We start from the raw sequence: 17762 nt of genomic DNA, 5'->3' as shown, positions 1-17762 counted from the left end.
GGTGTGTGCTTTAGTGTTAGGTATTACGATTTTGTTCAGTTTCGTTTTTTTTGTGGGGGGGGAGACTTTATTCGGGACCATTGGATGCCGTGTGTGTGGTGTTTTCTCTGCTGAAACCTAAGATCCACTGGCAGAGAGGGGCTTCTGTGCTCAGGAGACGAAGCTTCATGTTCCTGAAAAATCTTGTCCACATCCAGCCTCTCATTCGCTTCCCACGGACCCCACTGGTTTGCCCAGTGAGGTGGGGGCCGGCCAGGGACAAAGCCTGGGCTCAAGCCTGGGACCCTTGCCCACCGGGCATGGTCATATCTTTGCAGCCACATATTCTGCCTGTCAGGGTCTTTCCTATTCTTGATGATGCAAGATGCGAGCCACGTGGCCATTCTGAGGGTCACTGAAAATGCAGCTCTTTCCCCTGAGACAGGTACCCCTTAGGTGGGGGGTTTCCTGCCGGGGGTCTGGCTTCGAGGGAAGCCCAGGGAAAGGCGTGTGGCTGCCACTCATGAACCAGGGCTCTCGTGCACAGAGCTTTCCCCTCCTGGGGGGATGGAATGCCTTGGCACGGGGTGGGGGCAGCCGGACATGGTGGGAAAGGGCTTCGCCTGGTTATACCCTCCACCTGAGCGTGGCCAGGCTGTCCTGGAGCTTCTTGGAATCACTTTTCTTGCCTGAGAGCTGGGCTTAATGCATGTGTGTCCTCAGGGGCTGCTCCAGGATGTGCTGAGCCCATGGGGGGGCTGTGGCGAGCGAGGCCCGCTTGCCTTCCAGGCTGTCTGAGCAGGGAGGCTCATCGCGCCCTGTCCCGGCTGGGGGTGTGTGTGGCTCAGACCTACCTGAAGATAGAGGCTTTGGGCCGAGGAGGTACATTTGGGGGTGCTCGGCCCTCCGAGCCTCAGTGTGCTGCTCTGTACAGTGGGTACAACAGCAGCTGTTGGCGCTCATGGGTGGGATCCGCTTCGGGGTTGCTGGCCTGTATCCTGTCCGCAGCACGTCAGGCAGACTGTCCCGGATGCCGTGATTCCCAACCTGCACCCCAGGAAGCTGGGGCCCAGGCGCTGTCCCCTTGGGCAACTCAGGGGGTGTGTGGGGAGGGAGGGACCGGATCTGGGGCGCGTGACCCTTCAGATATCCTCGTGGTAGGGCTGCCACCTCCCAGTGGGGAGCCCTGGTCCCGTGAAGCCAGCAATGAGGACAGGAGCCGTTGCCATGTGAAAAACCGTTATTTTCCCAAACAGTGACCCATCCTATGATGTCATAGGCCTGCCGGAGGGCCCAAATCAAATCGGTTCTGGGGCTGCTGCAGCCTCCTGTAACACGATCCGGAGGTGATGACACAGCTTGGCCCCAGGGCAGGAGAGCGCAGGGGCCTGGGCCATCAGGTGGGGCTCCCTGTGGGTTTCTGGGGTGGCATTCCAAACACAGCCCTCACTCAGAGAATCACACAGGTCAAGGACGACCAGAAGCAGGACGGCGACGACCCTGGGCGCCCCTCCCCCCGCGGCATCCCGTGGGCCAGAAAGGCGGCAGCATCTGAGGGTGAGTTAGGTAGTGGGTCCCAGGGGAGGTGTTGGAGTGGCCGCAGAAGGAGGCCAGTGCAGCAGGAGGTGGCCTCCCAAGTGCCTTCGTGCCTGGCTGACATCTAATCCTCATTCTTGGGCCCTCGTGTCACTGCCCTAGCCCTGGCTTCCCAGTGGCCCGACGCTGTCAAGCTGTTCCCATTCGTCTCTCCAAGGGAAGGGCCTTGGCTGATGAAGTCATGGGAATAAGGCTCCCTTCGCCCCCCGAAACAGTGGGAGCCTGAAGCAGCTCGCTGTGTGGCCTCCCGCCGAGCAGCCCCTGCTGTCCCTCGGGGCCTGCCCAGCATGACCTCATCTAACCCTCAGATCACGTGATTGCTCCCATTGCACAGGTGCGGAACCTGAGGCGAAGGTCATGGACCCCCACAGGAAACCTCGTCCAGATCCAGCCCCACAACCTAAGGTCAGTAGCTCTGAAGAACCCACAGATTCAATGCAATGCAGTGGGCACTGACTCAATTCCTGCTCCGTGCCAGGCACATGCCAGTGCCGAGCACCAGCAGGTGCATGCTGGGCTGGACTGTGGGCCATCTCAGCTCTCACGGGAGAAGCCTTCTCTCTCACTTCTACCCAGAGGGTCTCTTGGGTTATTTTCTGCTGTTCCCATGCTTTCACGAGATTAACTTTTTTTGGCCACGCCTATGGCATGTGGAGATTCCGGGCCAGGGATCAAACCCGTGAGGTGGCTGTGACCTGCACCACAACTGTGGCAACGCCAGGTCCTTAACCTGCTGTGCCACAAGGGAACACCCTCAAGAGATTAATTTCATATTTCTTTTTTTTTTTATCTTTTTAGGACCACACCTGTGGCATATGGAGGTTCCCAAGCTAGGGGTCAAATCAGAACTACAGCTGCCAGCCTACACTATAGCCACAGCAAGACCAGGGATCAAACCTGCAACCTCCTGGTTACTAGTCAGGCTTGTTAACCACTGAGCCACTACGGGAAGTCCCCAAGAGATTAATTTTAAAAAGTAGGCCTTAACTGGAGTTCCCTGGTGGCTCAGCAGGTTAAGGATCTGGCATTGTTCCTGCACTGGCTCTAGTTACAGCTGTGGCGTGGGTTTGATCCCCGGCCCAGGAACTTCCACCTGCCATGGGAGCAGCTGAAAAAAAATTAGGAGTTCTAGCTGTGGCACAGTGGGTTAAGAATCCAACTACAGTGGCTTGGGTCACTGTGGAGGCCTGGGTTTGATTTTAAAAGAAAAAAAATCAGGCCTTCCTTAGCCCGACTCTCAGCTTAATGTAAGAGGGTAGGTATCAATGGCCCTGTCTGCCATTTTGGTAAGAAGCACATTTTTTATTTTTTATTTTTTGCTTTTTAAGGCCGCACCCGTGGCATATGGAAGTTCCCAGGCTAGGGGTTGAATCAGAGCCACAGCTGCCGGCCTATAGTGCAGCTCATAGCAACGCTGGATCCTTAACCCACTGAGTGAGGCCAGGGATCAAACCCACATCCTCATGGATCCTCGTCGGGTTCGTTACCACTGAGCCACGGCGGGAACTCCAAGAAGCACATTTCTAAATGTGATTGTGACCAAATAGCTCCGGGGACAGCCTCTTAGCGCTGAAGATGTCCCACGGCTGCCTGGGCGGTTTATCCCGCACAGGAGGCTCCTTCCACCGCGAAGATTCTCACCACAGCCTTTCGTTCTTCAAGGAACCAGCTTCAAGTCTGGCTGTCCTACTAGGTACCAGCTCCGCACAAAGAGGAACGGCAGCGGCACTTCAGGCCGAGTGGCCGGCACTGTGCTGGGAACTGGGGATCAAAGGTGAGTGACACAGCCCCGGAGGAGTGGACATCCTTACCTTCCAGGAAGCTGCGAGCACCCCATTCTCAGGTCACGACCCGAGGCCAAGGTCAGTTCACAGCCTTTCCACAGGACCAACTGGTCGACCAACGAGCCGGCGTCCCGGTCTAAGTGAAGCTCAGTGAGTGGTCCCTGGAGCGGTCCCTTCACTTGCAGACGTGCCCTTGGGAGTGGCAACTGCCTGGTCCAGGAATTGCTGCCTTTGCCTGGCACAGAGAAGATGCCCAATGACAAAAGGATCTTGTCTGGTGTTCCTGGGAAATCTCAGGCCAGTGGAAGTGTCTAGAAGCATCCCCAGACCCTGGCTCCCCTGGGGACCCCAGCAAGCTGCACCTGGCTCGGCTGTGCTGGGTCTGGCTGCCGAGGGCACTGTTGTCCCTGGATTTGGGGTCCTCTGGGGGTGGCTCAGTTTACCCAGCACCGTCTGAGGGAAAGGCTGCGGGCACCCACGAGTGCGCTGGGGCTGGGGAGGCGGTTTCACCCGCCCGGGCCTGAGAGCTTGGCGCGCTTTTGCATACGTTCCAAGGCTACCTGTTCCCCTTTCTAGACGCTGCACAGCCCCAAACCTTCTGATGGCTTTTCTGGGACGTTGAAAAGGGATGAGGGGGCCTGGGTTCCATGGCCATCCTTGTCTGAATTAGCACGTGAGGGTCCATTTTAACCGAGAATCTCTCGTGTTTGATCTGTGGGTCGGGGGGCCTCCTGTTTGCCCTTCCTGGTGCCCTGTCTGCCCCTCTCCCCCTGCTCTCTGTCCCTGCAGGCCAGCCGCTGTGGGCTGTGTCAAAGGCCTGTCTTCCCTGTGATTCTGACGGGGGCAGGAGGACAGGAAAACCACTGGGGTTGGGGTATCCGCGCTGCCACTTCCTCGTCACTGGGGCAGTGGCCGTGGAAGGGGCTTCAGTCCTTTGGCAAAGGCCCTGCCCCTCGGCAGTCCTCTCCCTCAGCTGTCTCTGTGCATCTCTCTCTCTTTTTAAATTTTATGGCCTCGCACACGGTATGTGAAAGTTGCCAGGCCTGGAACTGAATCTGAGCTGCAGCTGCAAACGACACCACAGCTGCCGCAATGCCAGATCCTTTAACCCACTGCACCAGGCCAGGGATGGAACACATAGCTCCACAGTGACCTAAGCTGCTGCAGTCAGGTTCTTAACCCACTGCACCACAGTGGGAACTCCTCCTTCAGCTCTCTTTTTGGAGTCGGCCTTTGCTCCGCTTGGCCCTGGAGGCAGAGGGGTGATCACAGCTCCCCCCTGTCACCAGTGCTGGCAGCCCCTCGAATGTCACTGAGTCCCCTTCAGCCTGCCCACACCTTGGAAATGGCCCCTCCTTAGACTCTTCTCCATCCCTCAATTTGAGAGGCCTGATCCGGGTGCCCTGACTAGAGGCAGCTCAGCTGATCCCCCAAAGTTGAGGCTTAGGCCCTGGAGTGGGCTCTGCCCTCCCCACGTACTGCCCCCATTGCCACTGGGGCAGGAGGGACCAGACAGCAGGGCTTCCCCAGAACACCACCTTTTCAAATACCCACTTGTGATTTAAAAAAAAGTCCATTTTGACACATTGAGTCTTTATTAGGAAACTGCACCTTCAAGAAGCATCTGGAACACATTTCAGGAGGTTTTCCTACGGAAACCTTCCTCCTGGTTCTCACCGGCTGACCAGGGGTCCTCGCCTCCAGGGCTCATGGTCCTTCCGGAGGAGACACTCAGGGGGCCCCGCTCTGCCTGGACCCCAGGGGCCAACTCGGTTCTGCCATAAGAAATGGGCATGAGGAGTCGGGGCTGGGAGCAAAGCGGATCGGGATCCGTGGAAGCTGGAGGGCCCAGGGCCTTCTTCCTGAGACTAGGGATGTCAGAGGCCCCTCTGGTCCCTGATGGACTCACAGAGGAGCCGCAGGCTGGCCCTCGAGAGAAGCCAGGTCCAAAGGGAGCCGGGAGCTCCCCAAGGCCTCATCGGCGCAGGGGCTGGGCCAGGCTGGACCGAGAACTCCCAATTCGCAGCCCCGTGTCCCCTGACGGAGGCCGTGTCAGAGCGGGGCTGGGCGCTGAGCATCCAGGGCAAGTCCTTCGTTGGCCCCTTGCTCAGGGGGAGTGAGGAGCAAGGAGGTGCCCCAGCTCCGCGAGGGGCCCCAGTCCAGCTCGGGCGGAGGGGGGGCTCCGGGCAGGCTCTCCACCTGCTGGTTCCTCACTCAGGGGCGGCCTGGGAAAAGCCACCAGGGTGCCCAAGAGCCCCTGTGGGCTCCCTTGGGAACCTTCATTCTGACGAAGGGCTTTGTTTGGAAGCAAATCGCCCCCAAGAAACGGGAAATCCCGGCTCTGCCTGCTCGCCTTCCCAGGGAGCCTCGCGACCCTCTCCCAGCCCCCGAGGAGGCAGAAGGACCCTCTCTCCTGGCCCCCAGGCCTCGCCCCCTCCCTTCCTGTGCCTCCAAGGTGCTGCCCCCCCCGGGGGGTGGGTGGCTGACACAGAAAGAGCTGGGTCTCCTTTGTCCCCAGAAGCAGCCTTTGGAAACAAGGCACCAGCATAAGGCTGGGGGCAGGGAGAGCAGACAGCCCACCCACGCTGGCTCCATGTGTCTGAGGCCCAGAGAGGGCCAGCGGCTGGCCGTGGTCACACAGCTGTGGGACAGGCAGAAGCAGCCCCACCGGGGCCGGGTGCTGAGCCCCCTCAAAGCCCTTCGCTCGGTGCCACCCACCCTCTCCAACAGCCTCCACCTCCTGGGCCACTTGGTGTCACCTTCATCTATGTGGCTCCTCTGAGCGCCTCCGTTGGGACACTGCCAGGAGCCCTCCGTGTTCGGAGAGCACGAGTGTTCTCGCCGCACTTCCCCGGCCCCGGGCTCCATCCTCCGAGGCCTCAGACACCCCAGGGCAGGAGGGCTGCCTCTCCCTCCACACAGGCACCCAGAAGCCGGGCCCCGGCGGCAGAGACCACGGCCAGCTGCGCCCAGGCCGAGACCTAGAGGGGACAGTGACCTTGAGCCAATAAACAATCCAAAGTGAAAGGGGACCGTCCCCGGGTGGGGGCTGGGCTGGGCTGGCTCCAGGTGCGCCGAGGAGCAGCTTAGGGCTCCTGGGCAGGCCCGAAGGGCTGAGTCCACTTGGAAACGTCCAGGAAGACGGCCGAGGCCCCGTGGTACAGCCAGAGGCGGGGCAGGGCGCCGTGGCGGATCCAAGCGTCGCGCCCGGGGTCGTAGGCCTCCATCTCCACGTGGTAGTCGCCGTCCATGCCCTGCCAGCGGCCCCCCGTCACGTACAGCGCATCGCCCAGCGGCACCAGCGCGCCGTTCTCATGCAGGCTGTGCAGGGCCTGCACCTGTGGACCGTCAGCGGTCAGTGTCCAGTGGGCGGCGGGAGGTGGTGGCCACGGGGGCCCTCGGGGTGGGGGTGCATGGGGAGAGCACGGCCTGCACTCCACTTGACACCCACGCGGGGCACCTGCACCCCTGTGGCCTGGGGTCTCACCCCGGGACCCTCAGGCCCTCCCTTCAGCGGGGAGGCCCATGCCCCCTCTCCCACCTGTGCTGCCCCCACCTCACTCTCCTAGCCCAGATCTGCTCATGTCTGAAGTTGGGGTGTCAGAGGGGTAGAGGGTGTGGAGACCCAAGCCCGGAGCTGTGTCCCGGGGTGAGGTCTGGGCTGGGTGGCTGGTTCTCAGCTTTTCTTTCTCGGAGGGGACGGATGTGGCCTCACCCTTACAGATGTCCCTGGGGCCTGTCCCTCTGCCCCTGCACCTCTTGCCCCGGCCCGTGGCCCTCAGGGGTGCCCGGGGTGGGGGATGTGGGAAGAGGCTAACAGTTTTCCAGAGGCCAGAGAGATGACAGGGGGACCTTCTGGAAGAGCCTGGGAGGGAAGGGAGGCTTCCGCGTGAAGACAGCAGCGGGCAGGAAACCCCCAGGCCTGGGGAGGACGGAGTGGAGCCCTCGTGGCTGGGACCCCAGACTAGCACCAGGCTGTGGGCCAGGGGGGCCAGGCTGATGGGCCCAGGAGGAAAATGCCAGCCTGGCAGGGCCCGCCCTGCACCTGTTTTGCCGCTGTCACGGGGGCCTCCGGTCAGCTGAGCGCTGACGCCAGGGGACAGCTGTGGTCAGCAGCATCACAGAGGCCCTGCTGGTGCCTGGCTGGCCCAGCATGGGCTCCGGGCACTGCCCCTCCTCTTTCTTGGGAAGAAACATGGAGAAAAGAGCAGACTCTTGAAATGCCCACCTCCCGCTCCCCAGCCCAATGGAGGACGGAGGGAGAAGCAGCCCTGGGGGTGGGGGGAACGGGGTGCCAGGGACAGGCTGCTCCTCCCCCACCGCTTAGCACACCCCTCCCTGGCTTGACCACCCCCAGGGCTGGGAGACTCACTCCCTCTCAGGCCGACACCAGGAAGGAAGCACTTTCTGAGTCCACTGGGGTCCCTGAGCGCCCCCCCACTGAGCAGGTTTTGCCCCTTGAGGACGAGGACAGGCCACCGTGTACTGGGGACAGAGCATCTACGGTGGCCAGTAGCCCTGGTCCTTGGCTCAGGCATCCTCATGCTTGGCCTGGGCTCTGGGCCCTGGTGTCTTCACCTCTTGGTGACACCCCCAGGCCCTGCCGTCCCCAGGCCTGCTCTCTACGGAGTCGGGGGGTCCTGACGGGGGGCAAGGCTGAGGCTCACCTTCTGCCACAGGTTGGCCCCGGGGTCGTACACGTAGACTTTCTTGGTGTTGTCTCCCACGAGGTAGAGCGCCCCCTGCAGGGCCGCGCAGCGCGGCGAGGACAGGTACTTGGGGAGGAAGGGGGAGGCGATCACGCTCCACGCGTCTGCAGGGACACAGGCCAGGCCCGGTGTCACCAGGTGGGGTCACCTGCACTCCCACCTGCAGTGGGCGTGGGGCACCTCACTGGGCCTCACTCCCCTCTGGGGGCCTCGTCCTTCCGCGGGGCCTCGGGAGGGGCTGTCAGGCGCCCAGAGGTTTTGGCCTGGCTGCCACCCTACTGCCCACCCCGACGTCTCTGTGCCTCGGCCTCTGTTCCGCGGGTCCCCGGGTCAGGTGACCGGGCCCCTGCCTGACTCTGGCTCTAGTCCTGTGGAGTCCTCACACCCACCCTGGAAAGTGGGTCCGTTTTCACCTCCACCGTCCAGAGGATGGACCGGAGGGTGAGAGATGGGCTGGGAGGACTGCCTGGTCGGAGAGAGCCCAGCTGGGGCCCAAAGCCTGGCGCAGAGTCTAGAGCCCAAGCTGGCGCCAGTTCCAGGCAGACAGAGCAGCCAGACAGCCTCGGGCCCCGGGGCTGGGCTTGCTTGTCCCTGCCCGGGGCACTCAGCCCGCAGCCCCCAGACCTCCAGGCAGGGACAGGGCTGGGGCTCTGTGCCAGTGACCCCCTTGGCTTCCTGTCCCCTGAGTCCCCTGCTTGCCCCCACTGTCCATCTCCCGCTGATGAGGCCGTGGCCCTTCGGAGGAGGGCTGCGGCTGCCTCGGCGCCCCCCATCCCGGGCCCCACCCTCCCACTCCCTGGCGTGGGATCCTGGCCACCTGGGCCCTGGCCCTGGCTCACTCCCCCGGCCACGGTGGGAGAGACGGTGCCCGGCCCCGCACCTGCGACGGGGTTGTAGCACTGCAGAGCCAGCGCGTTGTACTTGCAGGCGCTGGAGCCCACCAGGTAGAGGCGGCCCCCGCAGCCGGCCGCCGAGAAGTTGCTGACGTACTTGAGGGCCGGGCTGACGGGCGTCCAGGTGTCCGTGTAGGGGTCGTAGCTCTCCACCTCCACCACGTCCAGCGTGGTACCTGCGGGGGTGGGGGTCAGGGCTGCAGGGGCGAGGCCGAGGGCCGGTTGCTGGACACGCGGGCTCTGAGGCTCCAGAGGGGCCGCCGGGATCACGCGGCTGCCCCAGCAGGGGAAGGGACCAAGGAGGATGTGGCCTTGAGAGACAGGTGACATTTTGCAGGGAGGGGCCCCAGGGCCCTGAGAGACGAGGGTGTTTGCCCATGTCCACGTGACCAAGAAGTGGCAAGGGGACGGCGGGCACCTCGACCCGGGGACGCCTGACTCGAGGGTGGATAATGTCGCCTTGCAGCAAAGCCCGGCCACTTCAGAGCCCAGGGTGCTTGGAGAGGTGTCCGTGGGGGTCCCCAGCAGGCTGCCACCCCCAGGCCTCCCTTCCCTGGGAAGGAAGACATCAGTCTGAGGGGACCTCCAGCAGCCCCCTGCCCAGCACCAGATGGCTTGGATGTGACAATGACACCGAGCAGCTTGGGGTGGGAGGGCCACCTGCTCTCGCCGGAGCCCATCCGGCCTCTGAGAGCCACCTTGGGCTTGGGCCCTGTGTGTTCCTTCTACTCTTGGCATCTGGGAGTGGCCTCAGGGCCAGCGTGTCACCTGCAGAGCCCTTGGGAAACTCGCTCAGCCACTCACATTTCATGTCTCACTTGTCCCCTAACCATTTGCGACCCTGGGACGCTAGCTCTAGGGGGTAAGGCGGTTAAGGTGGGCCCTGTGCCGAGGCTGTGGACATGGTGGGGACAAAGGTGACATCAAAGGGATGTCGCCACGGAGGTGACCCCAAGCTGAGGGCCGAGGCCAAGGTTCTGGGACGGGAGTGGTCGTCCCTGTTGCCAGGCAGAGGCTCAGCTGTCCCTTCGGGGGCTGACTCTGTCCTGCTCTCTGTGTCCCCAGAGTGCATGGACCCAGCCTGGAGCTGGCTACCGAGGCTCGTGCCTGGGCCTCGGCTCGGGACGCCCCGGGAGCAGGTGGCCCGGGTGTGGGGTCCGGAGGCTCCCAGGCCGCAGAGGGGCGGGCAGGGGGCTGGAAGGAGCAGGAGGCCCCGGGGCAGGAGCCTTACCGCCGATGGCATAGATCTCCCCGTTGAGCGCGGCGCTGGCGTGGTTCGTGCGGGCCTTCCGCATGGGCGCCACGGGCCTCCAGGCCGCCTCCTTCAGCGGGAAGCACCAGGCCTGCGTCGTGGACCAGGTGTCCGTCTTGGTGCCCCGAGAGCCCCCTGCCAGGAGAGGCTCTGTCCACTCGGGCGCTCACCCCCTGGGGTCTCCAAGGGTCCTGTCCCCTGCTCCCCGTGCCAGGCCTCTGCTGCGGGACCCTGAGCCGGCGGGACTGGGGTGGGACAGTCTAGTCGTGTGACCCGGACAGGCCTCTCCACGCCCCATAAACACGGGGCCAAGACTGGTGGTTTCAAACCTCCGTCAGATCTTGTGGGGACCCCCAGCTTCTAAGACATAAAAGAGCAGAGTGAACCCCCGCCCCCAGGTCACACAGTTCCTTCTGGGGACACCCTGGCCCCCGGGGGAGGAGGAGGAGTAGCAGCAGGCCCCCCGGAGCGGCCACGGCAGGCAGAACACCGAGTGCCTCCCCGCAGCCTCGGGCGGACCCGTGGGTTTTAAATCTCTGTTTTGACGTCCCAGAAAGGTCTGGAAGAGTCTCCACCAAACTGTCAGGGATGCCACGGGGGGTGGGGGGGTGCAGAGTTAGCTCTCACGGAACTGCCTCCAGCGTTCAGGTCTGGGAGCGGATAAGCTGCTGGGGACGAGGCTCCAAGGCGGGACCCCTGCCCACCTGTCACATAGACGTCGTTGTTCAGGGCCGCCAGGGAGAAGCCCCACTTGTGGTAGTCGGGGAAGTCGGGGAGCGCCATCCACCTCTCTGGGGAAGACAGAGGGCGCTCAGGGTGGCTGGGCTCCCTGCTGTGGCCTCCCCTCCCCCTTTTCCACTCCAGGGGTGCAGAAATGTCCCCTCCCTGGCAGGAAGGTCAGGGGCGGGACTCAGCTCGCACAGTGTGGGGGTGGAGAGCGACCCCTGGCGGGGTAGGGTCCCACGCGACCTGGGTACCCTGCAGGCCACTGCCAAGCCAGGCTCCCCACATACCCACACTGGACACGTGTTTGCTATGCCCAGGGCTGCGGGGAGGGGAGCGGACCCAGGCTTGCCGTGGGCAGAGCGGGTCCAGCTCCCAGCTCTCCTGCACCGTGACATGGCCTTGGATGAACCCCAGGCTCAGTTTCTTCATCTGTAGAATGGGGGCAAGTCCTGCCTCCCCAGAGGGTGTAGCAGCTCAGGAGCCATGTCTGTACATGGCAGCTGCTCAGCTGATGGTGGCTGTTAAAATGACTGTCCCTAACGTGAGCGACAGAGTCATGCACCCAGGCTGCACCTGCCATCATGAAGCTCCTTGAGGAGCACTGAAGCAGGAGGTGAGAGAGGGCTTTGAGGAGTGGCTCAGAGGAAACGAATCTGACTAGTACTAGTATCCAAGAGCATGCAAGTTCGATCCCTGGCCTCACTCAGTAGGTTAAGGATCTGGCGTTGCCGTGAGCTGTGGTGTAGGTCGCAGACGCAGCTCAGATCTGGTGTGGCTGTGGCTGTGGTGTAGGCTGGTGGCTACAGCTCCAATTAGACCCCTGGCCTGGGAACCTCCATATACTGTAGGTTCAGCTCTAAAAAGACCAAAAAAAAAAAAAAAAAAAAAAAAGCTTTGAAAAAACCCAGATGAGACAATTATCCTGGGAAAGCTTAACTCCTATAAATGGACCGCGTTGGGTGTCTGCGGACAGCTGAGAGAGCCGGGCCCGGGGTGTCCCCAGGAAGACTGCTTACTGTTTACAGTAGTTTCCGACCTTGCTGGGCAGCTGCCCGCTGGGCCAGGACTGTGTGTGCCCCTGACTCATGTCTGTGTCTGTGCAGGGTGGGGACTGCCCCGCGGTCACCAGGCCTTTGCCCGCCAGTGTGCCCCCTGCCGCCCTCCCCCCGGGGTCGGAGGGACAGCTGCTCCCAGGCTCATCTCCTGACGTCAGCCCCAAATCCCCTCTCGTCAGCCCCTGACCTGGGACAGCCGGCCTTGGCCTTCCTGGAGCCCGCCAGCCGCTGACACCACGGGGGTGGTGGCCACCTGCCCGGCGGCCCCAGGACAGCAGCCAGGGCATCAGTGCTTTCCAAAGGGCCTCTCGGAGCCTGTGTGACCTCCCCCACCCTGCTGCCTCTGTCCCCTCTTTCCCAGGGGAATGTGATGGGAGTCTGGTCCCACCCACAGGCCTGGCCCCCCCTTTCTGCTGGCTCCTCATTACAACTGCTCAAGGAGCCCATCCCGCCAATGAAGAAACTGAAGCTCCAGAAGGGGAGCTGAGCTGCTCGAAAGGGAGTTCCCATTGTGGCTCAGTGGGTTAAGAACCCGACTAGTAGCCATGAGGAGGCAGGGTTCAATTCCGGGCCTCACTCAGTGGGTTAAGGATTCGGTGTTGCCGTGAACTGCATTGTCTATCACAGATATGGCTCGGATCCGGTGTTGCTGTGGCTGTGGTGTAGGCCAGCAGTTACAACTCCGATTTGCTCCCTAGCCTGGAAATTTCCATATGCCACAGGTGCTGCCCTAAAAAGAAAAAAAAAAAAAGAACCCATGGGGCTGACCCAGACCCTGAGCCCTCACCCCAGGCAGCCCGCACTCCCAACCCCCTGTTCTCCCCCAGGGCTGAGGCCCCACTGGGTCCAGGGTGGGGACACTAAGAAGCAGCTGGCCAGACCGCCCCTGCCACTCAGGCTGGCGGCCACCTTCCCACCCAATGCAGCAGGACGGTAGAACCCTCCACCCCTGGCCCCAGGGAGCAAAAATCCAAAGTCGGGGCCTGGAGCTGGAGAGAGAGGGGCCACAGTGCCCCCCACACTCAGCCTTCTCTCCCCTGCCAGAGCCCCTGGTTCCCCTGCAGCCCCCCACGCGCTGTGAGGACAGTGGACACAGGCGGGCCCCTGTTATCTGGGCATCTCGCTGGCTCCACCTGCAGAGTGGACACAAGTGGCTCATGTCAGGATGCAGGGACAGAGGGTATGAGCTCTGGGGGCCCGCTGCGGGGGGTACTCACGGGCCTTGGTGTCGTAGAAGGCGAAGTTCCCGGGCTGGGGGGCCAGCTCCTCGGCGCCCTCCTCCTCCTCCAGCGCCCGCCCGCCCACCACCACCAGAACCTCCTCCAGCTTCTGCGGGAGGGCCAGCAGCGCCTGCAGAGCCAGGAGGGCTGGGGTCAGGGTCAGAGGCGGGGGCAGACTGTCTGCTCCGTGCCGTTTTCAGAGGCAGGTGATGACCTGGGTGTTGGGGGCAGTGTGGGTCCAGAGTGTGGCCCCGAGTCAGTGCACGTGCATGGGGTGGGGTGGGCTTGAGTGCGTACACACACACACACACACACACACACACACACACACATGCTGTGGTTGCTGTGGGCTGGTGAGGGCAGCGAGCACCAGCGCTGGGACAGGTGGAGTGGCAGGTCCTTGTGTGCCCAAGCCTGAGGCCTGCTCCCCTCCCAGCAGCCCTTGCACACATTTTGGAATCACTCCTGCACCACCTTCGCAACCAAACCCCAGGCCCTGCACGCCCAATCCCCCACCTAAGCCCCCTCCCTGCCCCCAGGAGTCCAGCTCCCCTGGGCCAGCCGGAAGCAGGTGGCACTAGGACAGCCTTGGCCCGGCAGGAAATGCTGGAATGTTTCCATTCTCGTGGGTAAGTAACCACGGCCTGGAGCTCCAGGGCTCCGGGGTCCCCTGCCTCTCTGACCCACCCTTGAACTTCCAGACTTCTGGCCACCAGCGATTATGGGGAGACCACATGCCGGGTGAGGCCCCCAGCTGGCTCCAGCACGAGGCCCACTGGGTGCCTGGTGGTGCCCAGGGGTGTCTGGCTGTGCAGCAACTGGTATTTGCCACCTCACCCACTGCTGCTGGCCTGAGCCGTGGCTTTCTCCCCAGACGTGGCTCCTAAGAAGTCCTTCTGAGCAAGGCCTGAGCAGGCTGCTTGGCAGCGGACAGACGCCAGCTCCTTGACTCTGTCACACCCTGGCCTGTCACTTCTCTAGGACCTGCCGGCCCGCCAGGCCCCCTGCCAGCAGATAGGAAATTGCACCCCATAAACGCTGCGTGCAGGTGGTGGCCGGCTGCCCTGCCCGTCCGTGCCCCCTGCCTGCCTGCACACATGCTGTGTAGTCTTCCTGGATTATTTCCCTCCTGCTAAGCTCGGATCCTTCCTCTAAAGCCCAGCTCAGTTGCTGCCTCCTCTGGAGAGCTCTCTCCGACAGCCCGCCTCCCAGGATGCCCCAGCTCAGCCCTGGCCTTTCTTGCTGCCTTGGGTGTGTTTGCAGGCGTGCCCCCGCCAAGCTGTGAGCTCCTTCAACACGGGGGTTGGGGAGTTCCCGTTGTGGCTCAGCAGTAATGAACCCGACTAGTATCCATGAGGACTCAGGTTCGATCCCTGGCCTCGCTCAGTGGGTTAAGGATCTGGCATTGCCGTGGGCTGTGGTGTAGGTCTCAGAAGGGGCTCAGACCCCGCGTTGCTGTGGCTGTGGTATAGGCTGGTGGCTGCAGCTCTCGTTCAACCCCTAGCCTGGAAACCTCCACGTGCTGCGGGTACGGCCCTGAAAAGACCAAAAAAAAAAAAAAAAAAAAAAAGTCACTCCTGGGTTCCCTCAGCCTTCGCGGCCAGGGTATGGCACACACGAGGGCATAACCTGCAATTGGGGGATAATCTGTGACCCCCTCAGGCAGTCAGCCCAAGAGAGGCAGAGTCCCAAGGTTGGGGACATCTTGGGGACACCTGCTTCAAGTGTCTCCCTGCCCAGTCTCTGGGGCTCCTCCCCCACTCCCCGCCCCTCACTCACCGCCTCGTGGCCCTGGGACAAGGCCTCCCGACAGGCCTCTGACTCCCGGATCAGCGGCTCTGTGGCCAGCAGCTGCTGCACGTGGGGTCTGGGCACGGCGTCCAAGTGCACCAGGCCCAGCAGCTCCGGCAGGTGGGCTGCCCGGGCCTGGGAGTCATGGCGCACCCAGCGCAGCAGGGCCTCCAGCCGGCTTTGCTCCGGCTGTACCTGCAGCAGGTCGCTGGCCAGACAAGTGGCCAGGCGCTCCTGGGACAGCTGCAGGAACTCATCCTCGCGAGCCACGGCCTCAAAGTTCTCCCGCAGGAAGGCCCAGGCCTTGGCAGCCACGCCCAGCAGCCCCTGCTGCTCCCCGAACTCGCAGATGCCCAGGCAGTTGGTGGCGTCCAGCTGCTGCTGCAGGTAGCGGCCACAGACCTTCTGCACGGCGGGGAAGTGCAGGCGCGCGGCCGTGCGGGTCAGCGCCTCCACGTTGGCCTGGGTGATGGTCAGCCGGCCCGTGTACACGAAGTCCACCAGCTGCGCCACCACGGCGGGCTCCACGTCCCGCAGCTCCACGCGCGCCGAGAAGCTCTCGGCAAAGTCGCCGGCGAACATGGCGTGGAAGTAGGGGCTGCTCAGCGCCAGGAGGCCCCGGTGGCAGGGCAGCTCCCGGCCGCCCACCAGCAGCGTGACGTCGGCCAGCTTGGGCTGGAAGCGCAGCCGCTGCAGCCCGTCCAGCATGTCCTGGGCGTGCGAGGGCAGGTGGAAGTCCAGGTCGTCCACGTTGCGCACCATGACTGCACGAGGGGTCTCCGCGCACTCCTAGGACCAGAGTGAGCAGGGTCAGCCGGGGGACAGTCTCGTCTGCCCGAGTCACCTGTCCGTCTGCCCATCTGTCTTCCTCTCCGACCCCAAGGAGCCCTGGCTGAGCATCACCTGTGTGTGAAATGCCTTATCCAGCCTCACACCTAAGCCAGCCTCACAGCCCCGGGGTCTTTCCCGTGCTACGGAGGAGGGGAGGCTCAGAGAGGGCAGGCAATCGGGGCAGGACGGACCAGCACCAGAGTCCAAGCCTCTGCCACCGCCCCCGAAGCCTGGTCCATGCAGATCTCTGAGCTGGAGGGTGGGGATTCCTGCATGCCCCCCCCCCAAGTGGCTTCCTCTGCTCCCAGGTCCCATGGCACTGGGGAGGGCATCGGTGTTTGAATAGTTTCTGCCCCGTGGATCCTCAGTGGCGTGGTTCTGTGGAACAGCAAAAAAGCCTCATGTCGCCTGTCCCAGACCCCACGGCTTGGACGTGGAAGAGTCAGGCTTGGGGGCCCAGGTCCTGAACCCCCAGGCTACAGGTTGCTGGGGAGCTTGGTAAGGACCAGCAGGGAAAGGAAATTTTCTGGGAGGCAATCGCAGTTCAGACGCCTGATTCAGCAAATCCAGTTCTGGGCTCATTTCTTTACGTGCCTATTTCTTTATGATCTTCTGCTATTTTTGCTGTAAAAAAACTGCCCTGGAGAAGTTCCGCACACATGCTCTCCCCTGAAGGACCAGCGCGGAAAGAAGCTGCACCCCAGAAGCGGTGTCCGCCAGGGGGCGCCTTCGGAGCCACCGAAGGGAAGGCCAGCGCAGAAAGCCTGGGAAGTCAGGGCCCCAAAGTGACAAAGCCCCATAAAGAGAACTGTGCTCTGCAGTCGCCCCAGGGCAGGCGTGTGGGTGGTGGGAGTCTGAGCAGAGAGGTACCCGAGGAACCCAGCTCTGCCCGGGCCCCGGCCAGCGTCCATCCTGCCAGACCCCCTCCCAGCGAGGCCCTCCCCGGGGAGCGCAGGAGATTAGTCAGGCGGCCGCCACCCCAGAGGCCTCGCATTCCCGTCATTGCTGTGTTCCTCCTGGCCGGCAGCTGCAGCGAGGGGCTGGCGGGCCGGGCGCGCTGGCCATCCTCCCGTGAGGCCTCAGGTTGTCCGCTGACACCTGCAGCCCCGCAGTCTTGGCCTGAGTGAGGGGATTCTGGAGGCTCTCGGAGCCTCCACCGGGTGCCCGCCCAGGCCAGGAGTGGGAGAGCAGCGGGGGCAGGACAGCAAAGGGCCTGAACCAGCTCTGGCCCCGGCCCGGAGGCTGCGGCCCTGGCCGCAGTCAGAGGTGTGGTCCAGCTTCCCCCCATCGCCACCCTGTCCTCTTCTCCAACCATGGCGTGGAAGGAAGCGCCCCTATGCACCCCCACCCCACCCTGAGGGGCCTGGCTTGCCCAAGGCACGCAGCTCTGAGACCGCCAAGCCCCAGGGCTCCCGCTGTAACCCACCCTCCCTGCTTGGCCCCACCCAGTCCTCTCCTCCCGCTTCCGTCCGCCCCTGACCCTACCTCTCTCTCTCGGCACCTGGACCTCCTCTCAGGACTCAGGCTAGAGAACAGGACTGCCCAGCCGACAAGGCAGCGCGGAAGGCCTGCTGGGATGTGACTGGGCAGACAGGGCTGGGCTGGGCTGGGCAGCCACGTGGGGACGCAGGGGTATTTTTAGCCTCTGTCGGCATGGGGTGGGGGGGAGGATGGCCAGTGGGGGAGGGAGAGGGTGACAGCTCCTCCCTGGCTGTCCTCTCTGAAAGCCCACACAGGAGCCTCCTGTGACCCCTGGGCCAAGACAGGTGGCAGCAGGCATTCCTGGGCCTGGGCAAGTCTGGGCTCCCCTCCCAGTGGTGTTGGGCCAGGGGCTGGGGTGCCGCTCCCCAAACCTCTGTCTCTGAGCTGGGGATGCAGGGGCCCCACGGAGGTCCCGGTTTAGGGCTTGGACATCGTGAGGGCACA

General features: G+C 63.2%; 1 protein-coding gene across 3 annotated transcripts; it reads right to left on the bottom strand.

The window, feature by feature from the left end:
- On the bottom strand, positions 4936 to 17427 carry KLHL30 (kelch like family member 30). 3 transcript variants are annotated; one of them, XM_021075350.1, is made up of 8 exons: positions 17322 to 17427; positions 14994 to 15794; positions 13212 to 13344; positions 10918 to 11004; positions 10193 to 10348; positions 8949 to 9137; positions 8027 to 8172; positions 4936 to 6697 (listed from the first exon to the last, which is right to left on the bottom strand). In XM_021075350.1, exons 2-8 carry the CDS (start codon positions 15765 to 15767, stop codon positions 6446 to 6448), a joined length of 1737 nt encoding a protein of 578 aa, XP_020931009.1. In that variant the 5' UTR covers positions 15768 to 15794; positions 17322 to 17427; the 3' UTR covers positions 4936 to 6445. The 3 variants fall into 3 exon arrangements, with proteins under 3 accessions (XP_020931009.1, XP_020931010.1, XP_020931011.1); XM_021075352.1 differs by having other exon boundaries at positions 6566 to 6697; positions 9059 to 9137; XM_021075351.1 differs by lacking the exon at positions 10193 to 10348.

This window comes from Sus scrofa, chromosome 15 (genome assembly GCF_000003025.6).
Source record: "Sus scrofa isolate TJ Tabasco breed Duroc chromosome 15, Sscrofa11.1, whole genome shotgun sequence".
Classification (NCBI taxonomy): domain Eukaryota; kingdom Metazoa; phylum Chordata; class Mammalia; order Artiodactyla; family Suidae; genus Sus; species Sus scrofa.
This window is presented reverse-complemented; position numbering and strand designations above follow the sequence as displayed.

Bases quoted from the DNA above. Each gene is read 5' to 3' on its own strand.
- KLHL30 (XM_021075350.1), bottom strand. From the start codon at position 15,767: ATGGTGCGCAACGTGGACGACCTGGACTTCCACCTGCCCTCGCACGCC. The intron at 9,138-10,192 runs GTAAGGCTCCTG...CCACCCCCGCAG, and splicing joins GGAGATCTATGCCATCGGCG to GTACCACGCTGGACGTGGTG. The intron at 8,173-8,948 runs GTGCGGGGCCGG...GTGTCCCTGCAG, and splicing joins GTGCTACAACCCCGTCGCAG to ACGCGTGGAGCGTGATCGCC.